The following is a 26,256-nucleotide window of genomic DNA, read 5'->3' as shown; positions in this document are numbered from 1 at the left end:
TTTAGTAGGTAAGGTCATTTAGGTTAGACAAAAGAAAGTGTTGGCTTCTCTTGCCAGTATCTACTTTCTCATAATTTCTAAGTGTGGACCTATATAGTTTTTGATGTGATGTTCTGAAAATATATCTAAGGATTAATGTCATAAAATGCTTCTTTGTAATTATAGCTTAGAAGCACACATTTAAAAGATCTAGGCTGGGCATGGTGGCTCATCCCTGTAATCCCAGCACTTTAGAAGGCTGAGGCGGGCAGATCACCTGAGGTCAGGAGTTTGAGACCCACCTGGCCAAAATGGTGAAACCACATCTCTGCTAAAAAATCAAAAATTAGCCAGGTGTGATGGCACATGCCTGTAGTCCCAGCTACTCGGGAGGCGGAGGCAGGAGAATCGCTTGAACCTGGGAGGCAGAGGTTGGAGTAGGCCAAAATCATGCCACTGCACTCTAGCCTGAGCAACAGAGTGAGACTCTATCTCAAAAATAAATAAATAAATAAATGATCTTAATGTTGCAACGTTCAAAATTTAAAGTCAAAGCTAATTATTTTGTGCGTAACAGAAATCACTATTAGGTGTTCAAACACACACACATTTTTTATTGTTATGAACAAAAAGAAGATCACAGGTGAGCCTAATCTCTGCACTAGCAAACAAACTAATTGTTTGCTTTCTTTTGTAGGCATTACAGTTTCTTTTTGAGTTGCATACATGAACAACAAAGCTGGGTCCGGTTTTCCAGAGAGGGACCACTCGGGACGGAAAGAGACTCATGAGCACAGGAAACCTGGGAGTGCTCGAACAAGGACAGGCAACTCCAGGGAAAGGAAAACGCCTCTACCATGCTTGCTCATGTCTGGTCGCAGAACCAACACGGGTATCAGGGAGATCAGGGCAAAGTAAAATGTAACCACTTGTTTATAAAAGAAAAATCATACCACTTGTATATGTAATATATGCAAACCCAAAACAGCATGTCTAGGAATCCCAAGAATGAAAATCTGAATTTCCCTTTAACAATATCCATTATTTTACAAGAGAATCATTATTAACATCTTTCTCTATCTCTCGTTAACAGGTAAAGCTCCACGACATGCAATATGACATGTTAAGAAGTGTGTGATGTAATAACCAGACTCTTCAGCAGCAGAAAGCAAGGAGTTCCATAAGAATATTACTCGGGGTGGGATTTAGTAGAATAATGTAAGTCCGAGAATCTTGGATTATATACATTGAAATGAGGCAGTATTTCTAGATGATCTGAAAACTAGTACTTTTATACCCCCAAAATAAAGAGGAGCACCATTCAAACATTTTTTCCATCTATCTATCCATCTAACATCCAGCACAAATAATTAAAAGAATATTTGTGAAAGTTTTCCTCATTCAAGTACCAATCAGTGTAAGCTACCTGTGCTTCTGAACCACCGATCCCAGAATTGAAAGTAGCATGAGTGTAAACATATCTGCATCGGCAAAGGTTTGTATGCCCCCATCACTAGGTCACACTTTTTCACTGTACGCTTGGCATTTAGCATATCAATGGATATGGGTATTTTCAAGAATGTAATGTGTCAGTTCCTACCTCCACATAGTCCTTGGCATGGCCCCAATCTCGTTTGGCATCCAGATTTCCCAAACTGAAACATTCCAGTTGTCCAAGGTAAATCTTAGCTACTGACCGGCTAATTTTTCGAGTAACGAAATTAGCTCCTAAAAAGAGGCAAAAGATGTATTATCAGGCAAGTGCATTTGACACATTTAACAGTTTGGTGAACCAAATCCCAATTTCGGCCTCTGGGCATTTCTTTCATTCTGCACTCCCAGCCACGCTGTTAAAATAATAAAAGAAAAGAAAAAGAAAAAAGATCATTAACTGTCATTTAGACAAGTTAAGAAGCCCTAATTCTATGTGTCACATCAGCTCTACTTTCATAACAAATGTTTTTCTTTCGGGGACATCTTAACATTCCTAATTTGCTGCTTCAATATGCAGCCCAGGCATTAGGCCAAAGAAAAGCTGTTGGAATGCCAGTTTTTTTTAACAGAAAATTCAAAAGGGTTGTATAAAGGGAAATGCCAGAATGGACGACAGACATCTAAGACCACCCTGATTTTTTTTAAGAACACAAACATCATATATTCCTATTAATAAAGCTACTTTGGGAATCATGGGGAGAGAAAGAAACATAGCTTAGTTCACAGGGTAACTAGTTAAAGGAAACAAGAAAGGAATTTATTTGGGCTGCCTTTCTCTTAACAAAATAAGTGGTGATGGCTCGCTCTTAGAAACCTGCACAGCCGTCCAAATGATATGATATGGCCCTGGGCAAAAGTAAGTTTCTCTGTACTATACTTAAGGCAATGCCACTTTCCAACTTCATTTCAGTGTTATCTACAGACAGGGCTCCTACATTTTGTGAAATATTTTGAAATGATTGGATGAAAGGGACCATATATTGATGAAAGTACTGAAATTGTTTTAATGTTCTCTGGTCTTTAACGAAAACTCTATCTGCTTTGAAAAGACCACAAAGTTAAAAGGCACTTCTGAGACAGTTTTACCTTGTATCTAGGTAAGGTTATGAGAAAACACCATTTAATACCAAATTCTCAAGGTAATAATACACATATTAGCTAGTTAATAATGGAGTCATACAGTTTAGATACATGAATATCATTATTTATCACATACCAATGACTTGATGTTCTTTTGCAGATGAAGCAGGGAGGCAAATATTATGATCAAAGTGTACGGCTTCTGGAGAACAGGCACACGGATAAGGGCAATATTTCTAAACAGGTTTTCCAAATTTTGGCAAGAATGTGGCTTAGCGCAAGTTCAAACATACACCAGATTCACTTACTCCACAAACTTGATACGTACATTTATAGCAACATCATTATCATTAAGAAATACAACGGGACTACCGTGGAAATCCAAATTTTCAATTTCCCTTGTCAATTCAGATGGTACATTAAGAAATACAAAGTTTCAACTTTCCACAGAGGTTTATATAGCACAAAGAGGTCCTTCAAAAAAAAGTGCCTTTTGAAATGAAAACCTACTTATTAGCCAGTAAGTAATTAGTGGCTAATTATTAATTTAAAAAAATTTCTAGGCCGGGCGCGGTGGCTCAAGCCTGTAATCCCAGCACTTTGGGAGGCTGAGACGGGCGGATCACGAGGTCAGGAGATCGAGACCATCCTGGCTAACACGGTGAAACCCCGTCTCTACTAAAAATACAAAAAAAAAAAAAAAAAAAAAAATTTCTATTGACTTGTAACAGTTAAATTTAAATGTAAATTTATAATTAAATTTAGGTTTTTTGATGTTTATTGTTATTTCAATGTCAGGACTATACTATTTTCTCAAAGTATACTAAGAAACCAGTGATGTCAAATCATTAAATAAAGTTTCCAACATAAAACATTTCAGATTAACCTATTTACCAGTAAACTAATGCTTGGGAGTCCAATGGAAGCATTTGACCCTATTCATACAATTTATTGATTCTTTCAGCCATTGTTTACTATGCACCCACCAATCACTAAGCACTGAGCTAAGCACTGGGGATCTGGGAGTGAAGCAGCAGCTCCTGCTCTCAGGTATCACAGAGAGGGTCAGATGGGCCAACAAACCAGTGCTGAGCCTAGTAAAACGACAGGTCTGCAAGGGGAGAAAGGCTTTGGGGTTGTGGCATGGCTGCCAGGCGCAGCATGTGAGACATGCCCACCAGAAATGCAGCTTGAATGGAGTCTACCAGGGAGGTCATAAAGGTAAGATTAATCAAGCCGTGAGATAGGGTGGCACTCCAGGCAGGAGGAACAGCACTTGCAAAGATGAGGAAGGGCCTTTCTCTTCCAACTCTTACCACAACCTTATGGTGGTGATGGCCCTCCTGAGGGCTATCACTGCAGCCCTGTGCTAAGCTCTTTAGATGGGGTCACTCATTTACTTTTCCGAGCAACCCACGGGCTAAGAACTATTATTACCCACATGAAGCTGAGATTCATGGAAGCTATATAAATCAACTATTCTAAAACAGGACTCAAATCAAGAGCTATGTGACTACAAAGTTCTTATATTACCAGAACTTTAATGTCATGTTAGAAAGGTGGATCTTTTCTTATCTGGTTCCTAAAGTTATCTTGGATAACTAGCCAAATTTTACTATAATTTCTAGTTCTTAAAATGTAATTTTTTGTTTTGTTTTTTTAAGACAGAGACTCACTCTGTCGCCCAGGCTGGAGTGCAGTGGTGCAATCTCGGCTCACTGCACCCTCCGCCTCCCAGGTTCAAGCAATTCTCTGTCTCAGCCTCCCAAATACATGGGATTACAGGCACCTGCCACTACACCTAGCTACTTTTGTGCTTTCTTTTTCAGTAGAGGTGGGGCTTCACCATCTTGGCCAGGCTGGCCTTGAACTCCTGACCTCGTGATCTCCCCGTCTCGACCTCCCAAAGTGTTGGGATTACAGGCATGAGTCACCACGCCTAGTCAAAATGTAATTTTAAAGATTATTTAGAACAGCTATTTTGAGATATAATTCACATAGCATACAACTCATTCATTTAAAGCATATGCTTCAATGGGTTTTGTTATATTCATAGAAATGTACAACCATCACCACAATCAATTTTAGAACACTTTCATCATCCCAGAAAGAAATCCTGTATCATTCAGCAGTTTTCTCCTAGTACCCTAGCCCTGGCAAACCAGTTTTCTCCTAGTACCCTAGCCCTGACAAACAGATAATCTACCTTATATCTCCAGATTTGCCTATTCTGGCAAATCTTCATATAAATGGAATTATATTAATGTCTGGTCTTTGTGCCTGGTTTCTTTTACTTAGCATAACATTTTCAAAGTTCATCCATATTGTGGTTTGAATCAGTACATTGTTCCTTTTTTATGGCCAAATAATATTCTATTATATAAGTATACCAAATTTTATTTAACTGTCCATGAGATGAATATCTGTGGTGCCTCCATCTTTTGCCTTTTGTGAATAATGCTACCATGAACGTTCATGTCTTTTCACGCATATGTTTTAATTTATTTTAGTTATATACTTAGGGGTGGAATTACTGGGTCAGATGAGAACTATTTTACCAACTGAGGAAATGTAGACTTTTCCAATGTGGCTGCACCACTTTACATTCCCACTAGCAGGGAAACAGGGCTCTGATTTCTTCCCATTCTCCCCAGTACTTGTTATGGTCTGCTAGACTGTGGTCATTCTAGTGGGCGCTGAGTGGTACCTTATTGTGGTTTCAATGTGTACTTCTCTGAAAACTAATGATATGAAGCAACCGCCTTTTCATGTGCCTACTGGCCACTTGTATATCTTTTTTGGAGACGTGTCTATTCAGATCCTTTGCCCATTTTCAAATCGGATTACTTATCTTTTTATTATAGAGTTGTAAGAATTCTTTATACATTCTGGATCCAAGTCCCTTATCAAATATATAATTTGTAAATATTTTCTCTCATTCTGTAGGCTGACTTTTCACTTTCTTGACTGTGCTTTCTGAAGCATAAAAGCTTTTTTATCTTTTAATTTTGATGAAGTCCAATTTGTCTATATTCGCTTGTGTAGCAGGTGCTTGTGGTGTCATATTCGAGAAGGCTTCATTAATCCAAGGTTATGGAGATTTATTCCTATACATTTTTATGAGTTTTATAGTTTTTCTTCTTACATTTGAATTTTTGATCAATTTTTAGTAAATTTTTATATTTGGTGTTATGAAAGGGTCTAACTTCATTCATTTGCATGTTGACATCCAGCTGTCTCAGTATTATTTGTTGGAAAGGTTATTTTTCTCATTCAATTGTCTTAGCACTTTCCTCAAAACTCAATTAATCAAAAATGTGGGAGATAATTTCTGACTTTCAATTCGATTTCATTGACGTATGATGTCTTTCTCCTTTATTTTAGTCTTTAATATTTCTTTCAACAATGTGTAATAGTTTTCAAGGAATAATGTTTACACTTTGGCTAAATTTGTTCCTAAACACTTTATTCTTTTTTATTATAAATAGAATTGTTTTCTTGATTTCAAGAAAAAGTTTTTGATTAATTTTAAACATTTTTGTAATCATGTTTCACTACTTAATTCTCAAGAAAGGCTTAAAATGATTTTTTTTTTTTTATTTGCTCTCCTCATTTTTATTCCATGTTACAGAAGACTGCTCTTTTAAGGAAAAAACTATATAAAAGCATAGAACATGAGGGCTGAGACTATCCCAAGTGACAGGTGAAGAAAAAGAAATGCACAGAGGCTGCACACCTGTCCTGAGTCAGGACAGGTAGTCGAGCCTGACCCAGGCCTGTCTCACTGGCTTTCTAGCTTTGTGCTGTTTCGCTAAGCCACAGTGCAATGCAGGAGGAATCCCTCCTGCGTTGAGATGACCTAAGTGTTTGTGAATCATAGCACATGTGGATAATGGAACTCCTATAATTAATTTAAATACATACTTGATTTATAAAAGCCTTCATCTATAAGATTCTAGGTAGAAAGAGGACTAAGAAAAGTTAGCTCAACGAATGGAGGGAGAGCCAGCTCTGTTAGTAGCCAGCTGTGATATCTTAACACAAACCACTTAACGACTCAGAAGACATAGTTTCCTTTGTGTACTACTTGCATATTAATATTTGCCATGCCAAATCACTGGGTACACGGATGTAGATTAAATGGCACTTCTCACAGAAATGTAAGAAAATCACTATGTCCCTGTTTGTAAAATAAAGATAGTAATAGTACCTAAAAGCTTTGATGTTTAAAAGAGAAAATCCAGGTTTTATGGTTATCAGCAAGTAGTAACTGTTAGCCATTATTATAACGATTACATTACAATGTTAATGGTATCTATAATTAAGTCTCAATGGAAAGTTAAGATTTCTTAGTTCTTTTATTAATAGATGACTACATCTCTTAATTCTCTGATTTTGAAAGTCTGAGATTGAGAAAAAAATCAAAATAAACAGCCAGGCATGTGGGCCTACATAGGAAGCAATAATAAACATTTCTTGAATGATTTTGGCTTTCAATATTAACTCATTAACCTAGGAAAGACAGTGTGCAAGTAAAAGTGTATTCGTAAGACAGAGAGCAACTAGGAAGGTTTTTAGCCTAAACACGCCTTAGATTGAAATAACGAGTTTTGCTAGCATTGATAGAATGAGAACAGAACTTCTGTTCAAGCAATACAGTAGACAACAAAACTGCCACATGAAAAACCAGTACATGCTGGGTAACATATCACTAGTCTTATTTTGTTAAATACAAAGCTGAGCCTCAAAGAAATAAAAGAAAACCCCCTGTGAAGGGGGATCTGCAGAGCACAGATCATGGGTGGGCACTGAGGAATCTGGGCTGGGAGTAAAAATGGAAGGCCATCTCATGCCCTGGAAACAGGTTCAGCTTTAATAACCAGCTGTGACAAAGGACAACATTTTCAAGGTAGATTACTAGAACCATGTCTAACACACTACGTTAGTTATGCATAATTCTGCTTGCTACTTTTGTCAGTGCTATTATCTTAAGCAAGTGTTTTAAGCTCTCAGTTCTCTTACCAATAAAATGGGATCATAATCCACACTAAGAATAAAGTATCATGCTACAGTAAGCAGTGAAGCAAGGCTCCATGTGAGCAGTGGCAAGAAGGCCAGCAGGCCTGCATGGACCCTAAGGCAGTCCCTGAAATGATGCATTGAGGCTTGGAGCTCACGACTACTCAGGAGTAAAGCTCACCCCTTCCATGTACCTGAGGAAAGTTAAGCCCATGCATTTTACCAGCAGCAGATACTGGTAGCCAGAAGTGGGACTAATCCCACCTCCTCTGTGGCCACAAGGCAAGGGAATTGCTCAGACCAGCAAGTCATCAGCTGAGACCAGGAGGCATTCAGAATGTACCACAAACACCTGAAGACAACATCTGCTCCTTTTTCAACACCAGGTCAAATAAGCCACATCTACGTCCCACATAGCGCCACATGCCACACAACAACGTTTAGGTCAAGCATGGACCGCTTATATGACAGTGGTCCCATCAGATTACAATAGAGGCCAGGCCCGGTGGCTCACGCCTGTAATCCCAACACTTTGGGAGGCTGAGGCGGGTAGATCACCTGAGGTCAGGAGTTTGAGACCAGCCTGGCCAACATGGTGAAATCTCATCTCTACTAAAAATACAAAAATTATCCAGGTGTGGCAGTGCAAGCTTATAATCCCAGCTACTCGGGAGGCTGAGGCACCAAAACCGCTTGAACCCGGGAGGCAGAGGTTACAGTGAGCTGAAATCGCGCCACTGCACTCCAGCCTGATCAACAGAGTGAGACTCTGTCTCCAAAAAACAAAAAAAAGAAAAAAAATGACAATAGAGCTGCCCAATACAGGCATACCTTTTGTCCTTTATACGGAATTTTTACTTTACCTTTTCTATGTTTAGATACACTAATAACACATTGTGTTGCAACTGCCTACAGTGTTCAGTAATCTGCCGTCCGGGTTTGTAGCCTAGGATACACCATCCAGGCTTGTGGAAGTGCACTCTACGTCTACGACCTTCACACAATGACACTGCCTAATGATGCGTTTCTCAGCACAAATCCCTGTGGTTCCATGATGCATGACGGTAGGTAGATGCCATCCTGAAGAGAAACAAGAAAAGAAAGCACGCCTAGAAAAAAGCGTCAACATTCTGTTATATTAATAGCAGACACTGAACTTTCTTTTAAATTTTAATTTATTGTTTTTGAAAAACAAGTATTAATTAACTGTTAAGGACTGTATTAGTTTCCTAGGGCTGCCATCACAAAGTCCCACACACTGGGTGGCTTCAAACAACCAAAAGTTCTGTCTCACAGTTCTAGAGGCTTGAAGGCTAATATCCAACAGGGCCATGCTCCTTCGAGAATACCTAGAGGAGGCCCCGATGCTGTTTCAGTATGTGATGGCATTCCTTGGCTTGTGGTCCGGTCTCTGCCCCCATATTCACACCATATTCTGGTGCTTTCTCCAATGTGTGTCTGTGTCTCTGTCATTTCTTTTTATTATGTGGATACTTGTCACTGGATTTAGGCCCCACCTTGGTAATCCAGGACGATCCCTTCATCTCAAGATCCTTAACTAACTATAACTGCAAAGACCTCATTTCCAAATGAGGTCCCATCTATAGGTTCAGAAATTAGGATGTGGACGTATCTTTCTGGGGGCTACCACCCAACCCACTATAAGAACCAAGGTTTAGAATATTTGAGATATAGGCTGGGTGTGGTGGCTCATGCCTGTAATCCCAGTACATTGGAAGGTGGGAGGATCACTTGAGCCAAGGAGTTTGAGATCAGCCTGGGCAAGATAGCAAGACCCCTTCCCTACTAATTTAAAGAAAAAAAGGGGGGGGATACTTGAAGTACATGGTAAAACATGAGTGTGGCGCTGTTTCCTCACTTAAACATCATTTTAAGGGTAAGCATATTCTTTTCATGAGCATAATAGCCAAATAGGGTCTTCACTTGTAGAAGATTAATTTAGAGGTGATAAAGTAAGTTTCCCCTCTGTTTCAGCTCTGCAAGTTTTCCTCAGTTAATTTAAATAGCTCCCTGGGTCTCCTTCTTCAGGAGAATATACATCTTCTTATAATTTCAGACTGAAAATTCTGTGTGTATTCCTGTGTTTACCGATTTCCTTTGTCATCATTCTTTCTTGCATCTTTCTTGGAGCATAAATTCCCTTCTTAAAATGCATTCTTTAGAATTTCCCTTAATGGGGAAAAATTAACTTGTTCATATTTGAAAGAAGTTTTGCTAAGTGCACAGTTCAAGGTTGAAAATTATCTTCTCTTCCATGCTGACAGCATTTTCCTACTGTCTTCTGGTTTGCAATTTCTGCTAGGGAGAAGTGTGCTTCCAGTCTAATTGTCATCCCTTTGTAGGTAATGTAATGTCTTTTTTTTCTTGTTAATGTAAAGATATTCCTGTTTTGTTTGGTATCCTGGGGTTTCACTCCAATGTGTCTACACATGGCTTTCTGCTTGCGGTCCATGGTGCTTCCTGCATCTGTGACTCTTTCATTAAGTCTAGAAATTTCTCAGCAACTATCTCTTTAGATATTGCCTCTTTTCACTCTATTTTCTTCTGGGAAAGAATATTAGACTTCTCCTTTTACTTTCTATTTTCTTAATTTCTTTTTTGTAATTTTCATCTCTTTGTTGAATAGGCTGGGTTAATTTCTACACAGCCATCTAATTGTCCTTCGGCAATCTAATCTAATCCTAAATCGGCCATTTAACACTTTCTTTCTTTCTTTCTTTTTCTATTTTTATTTTTTGGCACATTCAAAGTTCTTTGGTTCTTTTTCAAACCTACCTGGGCATTTTTACATTCTGTTCTTGCTTGCTTATTTTTTCTGATTTGACATTTTTATTTACACACGTTTTTGTAATTTTATATTCTGAATTAGATAATTCCAATATTTGAAGTTCTTGGGGGACTTATTTATTATTTGTTATTTCTGCTGACTTTGACTGATGGTGGTTTATTTCCTTGTGCATTTAGTGAGAGTTCATGTTTAGTAACCTTAATCTGCTGGAGACCAGAGGACATCATCGCAAATGATGGCTTCTTCCTGAGACTGTCATGGTTTGTTTGTTTCTCTTTGGGACCAGGAGATACTAACACCTGGGATGCTCATCCCCTTCCAGAATGCACAGGTTAACAAAATTCTCTTCTTCCCCTTGACTGTGATCTACTGATTAAAGAGGCTGGGTGTTCCCTAAAGAACCAAGGAGAGATACACACCCACACACAAAACACACACACACAGTCCATGTTAATTTAAAGTTTCTATTCTATTATAAAGCATACTAACATAACATCTCCAAGCTTCTATAACAAACATTAAAGGAAAAAAACTGACAAAATTTGGAAAACACTTCAAATTGCCAGCATTAAACTGAAAACAATGGAATTGCTTTTAAGACATGAATAGTAGCCAATTTATTAAAGAATTTGATCAGATATTAGATCACAATATTTTCCACAATGTATTACTTCAATAGAGATTTATTTTTAAAAACAAAATGCAACCTTGGCCATCCTCTGATGAAGCAGTAGACATAAGGAAGAAACCCTATGGGAGGTTCACTAAGTCCTACTAGGGACAATTCTACTTATCACACTACACAAAATTACTTCTTCTTCAAATGTATATTTCCTATGGCCCTGCGGCAATTTTTATTGTTTGTGTGTATGCAGGTACACATGATTGTGCATGTGCTTGATGCATACATACATACATATGTAAAAATTATCCGTCCACATCCAAATGGAACTTGAAGTAACCAAAATCTGTCTAATAAAAATTCTATTCCATTGCTCAGTACTTCATCCAAAAGCTTTTGATTGAAAGATTTTTTTGGAGTTAAAGTACAATGACAGTTTGGACAATATTCATTGGAAAACAGAAATCATTCCAATTTATCCTGAACCCCACATGAACCTCCGCCCTGGGGCCCTGCATTTTTCCCCTGTGGTAATCTCTGGCCACCCCACTGTGAACTGCCTGGGCCATGGCTCAGTGGAGACAGGGTGTAGAAAGAAGAGACACTGAGAAGGTCATGGCTGACTGAGCAGACGACTGAGATCAGAGAGATCATACCTCATTTGCTCACTAAGTCCTGCCAAGAGCAACACTATTTAACGGCAGGTACTCAAAATCCAATAGGCACATTTAAAGGAGTCTCAGGCTTAAAAGAGGACAATTCACAATGTGCATTTGTCTGAGATAGCTACCACCTTTTGGCAACTATTTAAAATATGTGTTTAAAGAGAAATGATCAAACTACTTTGCTATTTGTATCAAATGTTCAATGCATTTTCCACTGACAGTGAGATAATTCAAATTTGTAAGTCTTTGTTTCAGGTTTTCTCAAGTTTGGTACTATTGACATGTAAGGCTGAATAAGTCCTTTTTATTGCGGTTTGTGCTGTGCTTTGCAGTGTTTAGGAGTGTCACTGGCTTTTACCCAGTAGATGCCAGGAGCACCCCCTCAGTTACGTTCACAAATGTTGCCAACTCCCCTGGGGGAACAAAACTACCCTGGTTGCGAACCATGGCCTTAGTCAAATAAAACAACCCTGCAAAGACAAAATCCCCAAAATCAAAATAAATATATAGCTTTCAAGTATCTCTATTTATTCAATACACTAACAAAACTATTGGGGAACTAATAAACATGAAATATTTAAATCAGGATGAGACAAGGGTGACCCTTCATTTAACACTGGCATGAATCTATGAGCCTGGCCTTCCAGGAGAGTCTAGGCTGAGGGCACACATTTGGGAACTATTTATGTATGGATGATATTTAAAGTCCTGAGGCCAGCTGAGACCACCGAGAAAGGAATGTTAGCAACAAAACATAAATGGTCAGAGAACCAAATACACTGATGCTATAATGTTTACAGGTCAGATGAGGAGGAAGCAGTGAGGGAAAGCAAGGGCATAGGAGTATCCTAATTGTCTGGAAAGCCTGTATCCAGGAGGGAGTGATCACCATGACTGCAGGTCAGAAGGACAAAGACAGAGAAGTGACCTTGATGGGAGAGCTTCCAAAAGAGGTGGACAAAAGTCCAAAGAAGGAGAGGGCTCAAGAAAGAAAGGCGGTGAGATTTTGGAGGCAAGGAGCACAGACAACTTCTGAAAACTTCTGCTGTTAGGGAGAGAAAGGGTTGAGACTGGGAGGACTGCATTTCAAGATGGGCATGAAAGCAGCATCTTTGCATGCTGAGGGAAAGATCCTAGTGATGATGGAGAAACTGATCCAGGAGAGAGGTGAGAATTGCTGATGCCAAGTCTTCAAGGAGGTGGTAGCAGATAGGAGTTCCAGACAGACAGCTCCTCCAGGGCACAGGAGAATAGGTGGGGAGAACACAAATGCAGAAAGGCAGAGTTCAGATGTTCTGAGGACTTTTATTCCTGCTCAGATCTTAAACACATACCCCATTCTGACTACACGACTCAACCCCACCTCCCTCACCTCTCCCACTGTCTCTGCTCCTTCACTGTGGCCTGAGTCTGCGGGAGAACCTTTGCACACCTGTGCTGACTGCGCTCTCCAGCGAGAGCTAAGCTCATGCTGCCTGGTCACGATGACCTGCAACTTCCTGGTCGAATCTTCCTCCTGTTCACCTCAGGAGACATTACCATTAGCTCTAGTTCGCTTCTCCTTTTACCCCGAGCTAACGCGACGTTCTGCATGGCCCTGCATGGTGAATGGTCTCACCCTGCACCCAGTAGCCTGGGAGTCCTCTTTGATTCCTTTCTCACTCTTCCATGAGTCAACCGCTCATCAAGTCCTACTGAGCCTGTTTCTTCAGCAGTCCTAAATCACTCCCCAGCCCAGCCCATAGCAGGCCACAAGTGAGGTGGGGCTCAATGCAGATTCCCTGAATGAGGTGGGGCTCAATGCAGATTCCCTGAAGCATGCTTTGGTACTCTTTCCTGCTTCGCATGGTTCTAATGGGAGGAGCCCAACCCTGCCATTCTGACTGCATTGATTTATTCAAGAGTAATGGCTATAAACTGCCTATGGGCCGGAAGCTCCTTTGTGCCCTGTCACTGGCCCCATCCCCAGCATCGCCTACTAACCTGTCCCCCTCACAGCTCTCTCCAGTGACATCCTCCCCCCCAGCAGCACACACCGGTGTCTTCTCCTTCTCTGGACAGCCCCTTCTCTTTGTGAGAAATATCTGCATCCACAGCTGCTTCCCAACTGCCTGGCACTCCAAGTGTCATCTCAGCGGAAGGGTTTCCTGATGCCTCCCCCGGTGGGGGCTGTCACTCTTCCGTGCTCCTCCATCACCCCTGCACAGGCTGCTGCTCTCATGACAGCAACTGCAGTCTTCAGTTTACTCACTCAACTGTGAGCTTCTTAAAGACGAGCATTCTATTCTGTCTCTCTAGTGTCTCACCAGTGTCTAACACAGTACATAACACATGACAGGTGTTCAATCAACATTTTCTGTTTCTGCAGGGAGAGGGAGGGGAGCAGGGCCATTCCACAGTTTAAACAGGAAGGCATCTTTACATTTACAAACTTAGGACATAATGAGCCTGATTATCTAATTGCTTCTGCCATAATTCCAGAGTCTCAGGAATGATTAAATGCTTCCACTGATATATCTGTTTTTCAAGGACTTGCATACTAATAAGAATAAAGGCAAATACCACAGATGCCAGTTCAGAACAAAGAAATTATCTGGTCACACTAGGCAGCTTGTCTCTCTTCTGACATATATTTGGGTTTCTTCTCTGCCTTCATGTTTGTAGGGACCTCTGTATATACTTTTACCTCTATAATCAGAGGTGTGGCAAATGGATGTGAGAAGCATAAAAACTTTGTTGTGAAAGAGAAAGGATTAAATTCAATATATTCAGTATATATAAGAATGAAAAACACATGGAACAATACAGAGATATGTAAATCATCTTCTGAAATCAACTCCTTTTTGTAGAAATGACTTATTCGCTTTAAAAATGACTTATCCCACATCATTCCATATCATGTTTGGGCTTTACTTCAGAATTGACAGAGCTATTTCACAGAAGGGCAATGTTCACACTTCTGTTTGATGACACCCATACTGAAACGCCTTGGATTACAATTCCTCTTTAGCTTCCATCTCGACTCAGAAGTGTAGCAACATTTAAGAAGTAAAGCAGCAAAAGCCAAAATTGACAAACGGGATCTAATTAAACTAAAGAGCTTTTGCACAGCAAAAGAAACTACCATCAGAGTGAACAGGCAACCTACAGAATGGGAGAAAATTTTTGCAACCTACTCATCTGACAAAGGGCTAATATCCAGAATCTACAAAGAACTCAAACAAATATACAAGAAAAAAGCAAACAACCCCATCAAAAAGTGGGCAAAGGATATGAACAGACATTTCTCAAAAGAAGACATGCATACAGCCAACAGACACATGAAAAAATGCTCATCATCACTCGCCATCAGAGAAATGCAAATCAAAACCACAATGAGATACCATCTCACACCAGTTAGAATGGCAATCATTAAGAAGTCAGGAAACAACAGGTGTTGGAGAGGATGTGGAGAAATAGGAACGCACACTGTTGGTGGGATTGTAAACTAGTTCAACCATTATGGAAAACAGTATGGCAATTCCTCAAGGATCTAGAACTAGATGTACCATATGACCCAGCCATCCCATTACTGGGTATATACCCAAAGGATTATAAATTATTCTACTACAAAGACACATGCACACGTATATTTATTGCGGCACTATTCACAATAGCAAAGACTTGGAATCAACCCAAATGTCCATCTGTGACAGACTGGATTAAGAAAATGTGGCACATATACACCATGGAATATTATGCAGCCATAAAAAAGGATGAGTTTGCGTCCTTTGTAGGGACATGGATGCAGCTGGAAACCATCATTCTTAGCAAACTATCACAAGAAGAGAAAACCAAACACCGCATGTTCTCACTCATAGGTGGGAACTGAACAATGAGATCACTTGGACTCGGGAAGGGGATCATCACACACTGGGGCCTATCATGGGGAGGGGGGAGGAGGGAGGGATTGCATTGGGGAGTTATACATGATATAAATGATGAATTGATGGGTGCTGACGAGTTGGTGGGTGCAGCACACCAACATGGCATAAGTATACATATGTAACAAACCTGCACGTTATGGACATGTACCCTAGAACTTAAAGTATAATAAAAAAAAAAAAAAAAAAAAAAGAAGTAAAGCAGAGCCACTTTCTATAAATTTCATGTTCAAAGTAACTTTACAAAAATGGTATTGGCCTATAGCCACCCAGCATAAAGACTGCAAAGTAACGAAATCTTTAAAAGACCTTTGGTTCAAATTCTTCATCTGACAGAAAATTGGGACAAGATAAATGTCCATAAAATGATGCAATCTTGCCTCCTTCCACAAGAATCTCACTTGGCTCTCGTGACAGTTTCTGTTATTCTCTTCTGTCACAGAAAAGTAAATATATGCAATATCCTGAAGGCAAATACATACAAAAGATATTTATTCACCCAAGGAAAATAAGTAACATTGCCTCCTCTGTAATAACTATTGCTAATTATTGATTTGGACTTCAAGCAGTTTTTCAAGAAGGGTCAGACTCCAAGAGCAAGCATAATTAGAAATAAAGGATGACTTCTAAGAATTGTGTACCAGTCAGAAAACACTGCCTTAGTTATTGATATACAATATAAAGTAATATTAAGGAAAGAAAAATACAAGGAAGAGAAATTACGGCTTTCTTACTAGTGACTTAGCCTCTCTGCTTGAATCATATCTATAACTTTTCGAGGTTCTTTTTATCGGTGGGGTTCTCAGCTACAAGCCTAATGAGATGAACGGGCATGCAGGAGGCAGTAATGTGCCTCTCAAGCTCACCAGAGCAGCAGCGGAAACTGAGCCTGTGTGGCAACAGGAGTGCGGCCCGAAGCTACACTTTCTGGAAATTAGGCAATGAGCACAAAAAGCATTTGGTCAGTACTAGATGAGATGTTTTTAACGCATGCTGACAACAGACCATAATATGCAAGGAGATAAAGTATTTCATACTTTTTTTTTCTTGTGGTTGGTTATAGTCAGGTTGGCTTGAACTTTAGAGTATGCACATACAGCTACAGAGGCCCTTAACTGATTTGCATGACGGCCATGTCTGTGAACCCAATATTCTTCAAGCCTGGGGTCATGGCCTACACCTGTAGACCCAGCCACTAGGGAGGCTGAGGCAGGAGGATTGCTTAAGCCTACGAGTTAGATTTCAGCTTGGGAAACATCGTGAACCCTGTTTTTTAAACAACAACCACCACCAACAAAAATCCCCAACATTCTTCAAATCAGTCAAGAACAAATATTGTGAAGAGAATCACAGAAAAGCGGATTGAACAACCAGGTAAAACATGTAAACTATAAATAATTCTAAGACCGAAGGGATCTGTCATTCAGGAAGCATCACTGACATGGTATTCCCAGGATAGTGTCTAGAAACTAAATACCATGAAACAGTGTTTTTCAAAGTTAATAGACTGAGTTACAAGACAGCTTAACAGCTTAGTCCCAATTTCTATGTCACCTATATGGCAAAATTTCAGGTGAAAGATTTGCTTCCGTACTTTACTTCATCACTTCCTTTTCTTACTAATCAAATTCAGAATTCAGCAAACCTAAAATGAAAACTAAGGGAAGGAAAGAGGCAACAAAAAGTCAAACAGGAAGAATGGTCTTGAGGAAAAACTAAAGGGTCAAGAAAGGCAGCTGATGTAACTGGAAAAAAGCTGATGTCACTGGGGCAATGAAATGTGATGGAAGGGGCAGGCCACCATAGGAGCAGCATAAGGTAGTGCAGAGTCACACAGTTCTAGGGCGAAACCGCCTGGGTACAAATCCTGTATCCTTCAGTACTATGGGAAGGTAATTTAACTTCTCTAAACTCCTGTCTCCTTACCTGTAAAATGGATATAACTACAACTACTTCATAGTTTTATTATGGGGATTAAAAGAGATGAGTGACAGAGTGTCTGGCACATGGTCAGAGCCAAATAAATGTTAGCTGCTATGCTATCATTATCATTACTAGCATCACTAACAATCCTGTAGGTTGAAACTTTTAAAAATTCTAAGATATTAGTTCAAGAGCACTCTACACTTCTCAAGAAGCATTTGTGTTTAAACATTCCAGTATCAGATGCACTTAGAATCCAGCCAAAGAAAGGGGTACATGCTGAAAACATCAAGCAGAAATCAAAGGCTTCCGGGAAGTGATCACAGGGCATGCTCAGCCCTTGGCTGCAGAAAAGGAGGAGTGTGTGTCAGGCACAGCCCCTGCGCCAAGGTTCAAAGTGAATGGGCACAATAGCCACTAGTGGGCATGTGCTGGCAGTCCTCCTTTGGGCAGGAGTGCCACTAAACTCTCTAGGCATGTTTCACAAGGAGCACTCAACTATTGCAATTCCCATCCCCCAAATCTGGCTCAGAACAGCGATTTCATTTTAGTAACCATCAGTCTTAATTAATATAGCCAAATTCAATGGTGTCTAGCGAGTTCTGCACATTTTTTGGAAAGAAGTATATAGATCACTTTTCGCATACGGTATGTTAGCTCATTTTAGTGCTGGGAGTGGAAGAGTAGATGATCCTGTTTTCTTATGTTTTCCGTTTCCTGTCTTAATATTTGCTTCCTATAGGGAAATATTTCCCTGTGTTTGCAGATTTATGAAACATTCTTCAATGTCCAGTACTCTCAACTAAATGTTCTCCGTGAAATTGGGACCACACAGTCGTTTGCCAGCCAGAATGGGGATATGTTAGTACTAAGGTTCTCACCAACCTACATTTTGTCTTCCTCAAAAAAAATTAATCAGTGTTCCTCTGAGAAACACCTTCTTCCTCCTTAAAACAAGGTTTATTCTTTATGTACAAATTAAACTGTTAGGATCATAAGAGGCACTGGAGCCAGGGTTGAGCTGTTTCCTGGGTACCTCTACCAAGCCTTCTTTACATCCTGTGGGCACTAGGGCTTCCCCTATTCCTCTGATACAACTGTACTGAAAACTCACCCTTCTCACTGCCAGGAGGGTTTCTTTGTGACCGCACTGATGTTCACTTTCCTACTTGCGTACCCTCATGGGCTGGTTATCCTCATGTGCATCCTGCTTTGGCAGCTTTTCAGAAATCTTAAACTTACCAACAGAAATAGAAAGAAGAAGGCAGAAGTAAGCCTTCTGAAAAACAAAATCTGGCTTAATCTGGGATTTTTTTACTCTAGGAATCATTAGAGTTTGTCCACACCAGAAACATCTAATAACAATACTTGGGAATTAGCCCATAAACAACAGAAGCACAGACCATTATTCTTCTAGCACTTAATATTCAGTATCCCATAAGTTACTTTACCAGGTCTTACCTACTTTAATTATCACTTACTAAGCTCTGAAACCTTAACTTTTTTAACTCGTTCAGAGAAAACAAAGTCATATATTCCTTTATGTATTTTCCCCTTTATTCCTCCTGTTTATTAATAATACATTTTAAGTTGTGAGGTGGCACAAACTGAACTTACTTCTCTAGGTGGGACATCAGCAGCAGTGATGGTAATAATAACGATGGGCTAATAACTTCACCTACACGATTTCCTTTAATGTTCCTAACAATCTTAAGTGAACACGATGATTACCCCACTTTACAGATGAGAAAACTGAGACTCAGAGAGATTGAGACACTTGCCAGAGTTGTTCATCTAGCATGTAGCGGAACCTGGACTGAGTCCAAGTAGTTGAACACTTCTATATCCTTACGTGAACCACTTAAAAAGGGGAATAATATTCCACAACAAATAGTGGAAAAGAAAGTTTTGACTCAAATTAAATTTTGAAAACTTAAGAATGTTATTTTGAAAAAAATTTCCACTTATAATTAACAAAATTTAAATTACAACTGCATCTACGTAATTTTTGTTAGTCTAGTCACAAAGTAAGGTTTTCCTTTTGTAATTTTTTTGACACAACCATATACATTTCACGCAAGACTTTTACAGCACCATTTAAAAAAATACACGTATCACTTAAAAAAATACTTGAAAAAATTAGCCTGGTGTGGTAGTGTCCACCTGTCGACCCAGCTGCTCAGGAGGCAATGGCAGGAGGATCTCCTGAGCCCAGGAGTCCGAGCCTGCAGCGAACTATGACCACTGCTGTACTCCAGCCTGAGCGCTGTGCAACACGGTGAGGATGTGGCTCTGTTAAAAAATATATAGAGAGAGTTTCACTAATTTTTTCAAGAATCTTTCACACGTCCTTGATATTTATCCATAAGCCTTTCATTCATCATCGTCTTTTCTTGACTTTCCTAATTCAAATGTTAAATGGTTTACCTGGCAAAATCTCATTTTGAATGGCTTTTCCTGTGATTCCAGCAATTCTTCAACACTATTTACATTTTATCTTTTTGCAACTGATGGGTGTCTCAGTGAACTAGTGCATTTTATCTGTCAACATCACTGAAAGATTCTCGGCTTTTGGTTCAACACCATCTTCAGCTGACTGGCACTGCAGCGTTCACATTTCTCACTGTCCTCTTATGCCAGTAGCCACAGCAATCCACTAACAGGGCTGCCTCCAACAGGGTATTTCACTTTGGAAGGCAAGGAGTAAAAAAACTAAGTCTCTAGCTTTCAGCATTGAAAATACAGGAAAAGGGAAGAAAAGAGAAAGGAAAAATGAAATAAATCTTCAAAATCTACTACGCACTCTATTCATCTTTTCCCTGTAGGCTTTCCCAGACACCTTCACAGTGAGCTGAAACGACAGTGCCGTGCTTTGCTCCATCAGGTGAGTGGGCGTTATTAACCTCTCCATGTACAGATGCAGAAACTGAGGTCTGAGTAAGTGACTTGCCCAAATGCACACAGCTGATGATGAACGGCCAAATTCTCTGTGTATACTGTCTGGCTATATTGCAGGGAACTGTGCTACATGTCATCAGACAGTTATCAGTTTGGTTTCAAACATAAACGTCACGTAAATTACAAAACACTGAAAAACAAACCCTTGAATTCAGTTTAACAATCCCAGAAGTCTCACCTCAGGAGATGGGCGGGACTTCATTTTGTTTGGTGGTAATCAGCACCTGCATTAGACCAAGTATTGCTTCAAAAGTCTTTTATGTTTAAGCAATTACACCTCTTCTCTCCACAAAGAATAACATGGGCCAGACAGCTTTGTGATCGCCAAGTGTACATGTCATCTATGAAGTATCACAGTCTACAAATGCAATGATAAACCAGATGATGTCACTTTGTGCCCCAACCAGAAAGGCTACTCAGAACCTGGTGGGTCCAAGAATAGTGGCCAATAGTCTAACCATTACGGACAGACAAATGGTATTGTGTAAAACCTATAATGCTCTACTGAACACCAACAGGAGATTACTTCATCCCCTGATTTCACAATGGGCTGCTAAATTTTTTTGCAATAAATTAAGTCTCTGATGCGCATCTACAAAAGCCACAAAGAACTTTTTATAGCTAGAAATACAAATAAAATATCAAGTATTTGATATTGGTTTGCCTGTTTGATACTTCTACAGTGCATGATTTGAATTTGCCAGTCAGACTGGAAAATATTCAGTAATTTTTTAAAGATTATTTTATTTAGACATGTTATATGTAGTATTTATACAGAGGGAAAGTGTTTTCTGCCTATTGTGATTAAGTAAAAACAAGTCCCAGGTACCTAATTTCTATCATGCATTATATTATTCCCTAAAGCACTAGAACATCTATGAATTCTAGTAGTTTTAAAGGAAAATTCTTATATGCAGTGAACCTTTCACAATAATATTACTATAATCCTCCACATTGAAAGATAATCTTGACTCAGTTCTAACCGTTGTTTTATATCAAAGCCAGAACATGGACTCTACAACTTACTCCCAAATGAATAATTTGTTATTCTTATAACTAATAACAAGAAGTAAACACGTTCACTGATTTTGGAGGCTTGGGAGGGTCCCAGACCCAACGTGACTTGGCTGTGTGAATCAGTGGGTCACTGAGGTGAGAGTTCAGCCTCCCACGATTAGAAGAGTCCTGGGTTTTCCTTGAGTTGGGTCTGACCTGCAGTAGACCATGACACTTAAGGCCCTGGAGCTATTCGAATCTAAATGTTTTTCTTTGGTGTTCATGTAAATGTTTGCTAAAGTTCTATGAAGAATTTACTGCAAAGTGAAAGTGATATGTAAAGAAAAATGAGACCCTACTGTTGTTCTATGAAGAATTTACTGTAAAGTCAAAGTGAAGTGTAACGAAAAATGAGATGGCATTCATCTCATCTGTTACAGATGGTATTCATGTAGATTCTGTGGGAACATTTTGAAGGATGACATTCTAGGGCAGGGTTTCTTATCCTCACCACTATCAACCATCTCGACTGCATAATCATTTGTTATAGAGCCGTCCTGTGCACTGCAGGATGTTCAGCAGCATCTCTGGCCTCTACCTACCAGACACCAATAGTAGCCCCCTCCTCAGCTGGGACAAGAAAAATATCTCCAGACATTGCCACATGTCCTCTGGGGGAAAAAGTCACTCCCTCCCCATTCCCCACCCCTAGCTGAGAATCACTATTCTAGAGCATTAATCTTACCTTTACAGCAACAAATAAAGACAATCTTTAGAAAAAATATCAAAAGGAAAATTATCCAAAATTTTACTTAAATTTTGACTTAAGTAATTTTTACATGAATTATCATTTTAAAAATTCTGAAGATAATTTATAAAGATAAATACAGTCAGATATTTTATAAAGCAAACTAATTGGCAGCTAAAAAATGCTCAAGACGAAAACTCAAAACCACAAGTTCATGAACCTTAAAAATGGCAGATTCTTTCAGTCAGGTGAATACTGTGTTTAGACTGATGTATATGATTTCTTATGAAGCCCATATTTAGAGGAATGTCCTATATCATCTAGGAATGGCTCAATATCTAAACAGTGCTAGTACACCATCCATTTGTGGTAGTCTCACACTGTTAATTATGGGTATATTTAAAGTACTTTATAGCTTCCCACTGCCACATGATTTTTAATGTTTTATTTTTTATTTTGTGGTAGGGATGAGGTTTCACTATATTGCTCAGGCTGGTCTAAAACTCCTGGCCTCAAGTTATCCTCCTGCCTTGGCCTCCCAAAGTGCTGGAATTACAAGCATGAGCCACCATGCCCAGCCTGATTTTTAATGTATTTTATATTAGTTCTTCCTATTACCAACTTCTTGATAACAAGCAAGAGAAGTTATTAATTTCATATCACATTTATATTCTAATATTATAAAACTATGTTTATTGTAATTATTTCTGTCAAACATCTTAAAGGAATATTGCCTTTAAGCAAACTAATGGTCTTTTACAAAGATAAGAGCAACTGAGACATTCAGTTTCCAACTTGTCCACTTAACTCACTGCCAAGCTGAAGTGCCCACTCAGCGTCACAAGGGTTTATTTGCTCAAGTTGAACTCTAAAATTTGTATATATGTTATTTCTACAAATACGTACAATATTTACATGACTTCTCCTCGGATTATTTCTAGTCTCAGTGTTAGCATTTGTTGGCTTCACGACCTTGGACAACTCAATCTCATGCTGCTTCTGTTTCCTTATTGTTGAAAAAACTGAGATGGAATGAGCTTTAAATTCCTATGTCATAAATTCTGAGGGTATTCTGGGAGAATACATATAGGTGGATGTTAACTGGCTGCTCCCTACAAGCTCTTTCAAGGAAAGAATAGTATCTAATGGCTTAATACACATTTTTAAAATAAAAAAATAGAGAAAAATAGAAGTACATGTGAATTTCATTTCCACACACACATAAAAAATTTGTAAGTTAAACAAGTTAGTCGAAATGTCTCTAAAAGTACCTTTGGAGTATTAAATCTCTATGTCAAATGCAACACAAAGAGCTAATGAGTATACATTTTTCACAGCGAGGATGATGATGATAATGATGATGATAGGCAAACCCCTCTGATTCCTCAGCTGGGAGATGATTAAAAAAATTCTTTGTGACTCAGAATGAAATACAAAATAAACCAGCTTTCTGGTGGTATTTACTAGGATCTCATGAAATTTTGAACAGACAGTTTAGCAACTGAAGAGCTCCTGGGGGAAGAAGGTAGTGATGGAATCTGTTGCCAAGCCCCATGGTCAGAGAGGGAGGAGCAAGTTACATATGGCAAGTAGAAGACAGGCTCAGTCAGGAGTTAGGCAAATATGGAAAGAAAGAGAAAAGAAGATCTACAGGGCAGAGAGAATACTTGACCCAGACTGAGTAAATATCCCATTCTTAAACACCGAGAGAAGAAGAAAAAGAGTGGTAAGAGAATGGAAGAAACATGCTGTCAGCATGGAACGTGGTTTCTTACTCAGGCTAAAGGTATCCAGGGAGGAAGCCAATCCCTATGAGTGACTCATGGCTGGTAACCAACAGCCCACGAGGTGGCTCAGGTAACCAAACACTACCTCCTCAGTCAGGCCCGGAAGTACAGGTTACTACATTGCCCAAACTTTCCTAATGATCGAAAGACTAAAAGGAGTCAACATAAGAAAAATATCCTCATGGAAGGACGGAAATCTTCAACTGATCTCCTGTGGAAAGCAAAGGCCTGTTCAGTATGAGAGCCAGGCCTGCCGACAGCCGGCAGCACAGAACAACTTCCCCCGTGCACTCTCCTGGGTCAGGACTTTCTCCTCCAGGATGTGGACCCTAGGAAGTCTCACAGAAGCCAAGGCTACTGTTCTTAACGTAGGAAATCTAAGCCACTAACTCTACACTCACACTGAAAACTGCTGAATATTACGTGTATTTCACCCTTTATTCACAATAGCTACTGTCATCAAAACTAGGAAATCAGGGATAATCTAATCATTACATGTTTTAACCTTCTAAAAGTAGAAGGTAGAATATATTTTTTTTGTTTTCTCTTAATTATCATGCAAAATATTTTTTCTTAATTTAGAATACACTTATATTAGTGTTATTTATAGTTTTGTAAAGGTCACCATATTTATATTTATGGCATGCCAAAGTACTCTGCCAGTGTTAAGAATTAAGACATAATTAGTCCAACTGGTTACATTACATAGGTGATGAACAGTAGATATCCTTCTTGTTTACCTCCTAATGTAATAAACAGTCAGAGCTAGAAATATTGTTAATTTTACTAAATAGGCTTGTTTCCAATGTTCCAATTTATAGCATAATCTTTAAGAGTAGATTTTATTACTGGTAAATAACACATTTGAAAAGAAACTAATATACTTATTTACGAACTATTTTTAAATAATTAAAAAACCTCTCAAAATTTTCCCCATAGTTTACAATTTATATAATAATTAACATCTTTACGACAAGCCTTATTGTTTAGTTTTTCAAAGAAATGTAATACGGCAAGAACATTTTTGTACATGCCAATTTCCTCATAGATATTAAATAGCTTGAGATAATGAACAAAACCTTCTTCCTTAAATAGAGAATCTACTCTCTATTACATATAATGTAAATCTGTATTTCCAGTAGAAAGCTATCATTATATCCACATTTGCGGCAAAAGGAATACTGTATGTATGTAAATATAAAAATAAAGATATGTAATGGAACAGCCAGGTAGATACACAATTTCAGGTTTGAAGAAACAGCACAAAAGGAAAAAACTGTTTATTAAGTGTGTAATAATAGTATGTTTTAAAAAGCTCTGTACAACCTTAACTAAAAATTACTTTATCACTGAAAAATGTGAATGACCATCTGAGTCTTTTGCTGGTAGAAGGTCATGTTGATGGCTGCTAAACTATTAGGATGGTGGTTGCTAACGGCTGGAGTGGCTGTGGCCATTTCTGATAATAAGACAACAATGAAGTCTCTTGCAATCTCTGACTCTTCCTTTCGAGAAAGATTTCTCTGTAGCATGCAGTGCGGTGTGATGGCATTTACCCACAGTAGAATTGGTTTCTAAATTGGAGTCAGTCCTCTCAAACCCTGCTGCTGCTTTAACAAGTAACCCTATGTAGTATTAGAAACGCTTTTGTGTTATTTCAACATCATTCACAGCATCTTCACCAGGAACAGATTCCATCTTAAGAAGATCCATTCTTTGTTCATCCATAAGAGCAACTCATCAGTGAAAGCTTTATTTTGCAATTGCACACGACAAAAGCAGTCACATCTTCAGACTCCACTTTTAATTCTAGTTCTCTTGCTATTTCCTCCACATCTGTAACTACTTCCTCCACTTAGAGGCCAATGTAGGGTTATTAACTGGCCTAATTTCAATATTGTTGTGTCTCAGGGAATGGGGGGCGAGGGGGGCAATGACCAGTTCATGGAGCAGCCAGAACACACACATTTATGGATTAAGTTCACTGTCTTTTATGGGTGCAGTTCATGGTGCCTGAAAACAATCACAACAGTAAAACCAAAGATCACTCATCACAGATCATCATAACAAATACAATAATAATTAAAGTTTGAAATATTAGCAGAATTATCAAAATGTGACTGACACACAGGAGACGAACACCCGAAAAAATAGTACCTATAGATTTGCTTAATGCAGGGTTGCCACACACCTTCAGTTTGAAAAAAAAAAAAGGCAATATCTATGAAGCACAATAAAATAACATATGCCTAA

At 39.0% G+C, this 26,256-nt stretch overlaps 1 protein-coding gene across 1 annotated transcript in view; it reads right to left on the bottom strand.

Annotated features, from left to right (window-relative positions):
• GMDS (GDP-mannose 4,6-dehydratase) overlaps positions 1 to 26,256 on the bottom strand; it is a 641,167-nt gene that overhangs the window by 321,521 nt on the left and 293,390 nt on the right. The window contains exon 7 of the mRNA XM_030928548.1: positions 1,580 to 1,707. Within this exon, the coding sequence (XP_030784408.1) occupies positions 1,580 to 1,707 (128 nt within the window). The remainder of the gene's footprint in view (positions 1 to 1,579; positions 1,708 to 26,256) is intronic.

This window comes from Rhinopithecus roxellana, chromosome 4, assembly GCF_007565055.1.
Source record: "Rhinopithecus roxellana isolate Shanxi Qingling chromosome 4, ASM756505v1, whole genome shotgun sequence".
In the NCBI taxonomy this organism is placed as follows: Eukaryota; Metazoa; Chordata; class Mammalia; order Primates; family Cercopithecidae; genus Rhinopithecus; species Rhinopithecus roxellana.
The sequence above is the reverse complement of the archived record's forward strand: the minus strand, read 5'-3'. Positions and strand labels throughout refer to the sequence as shown.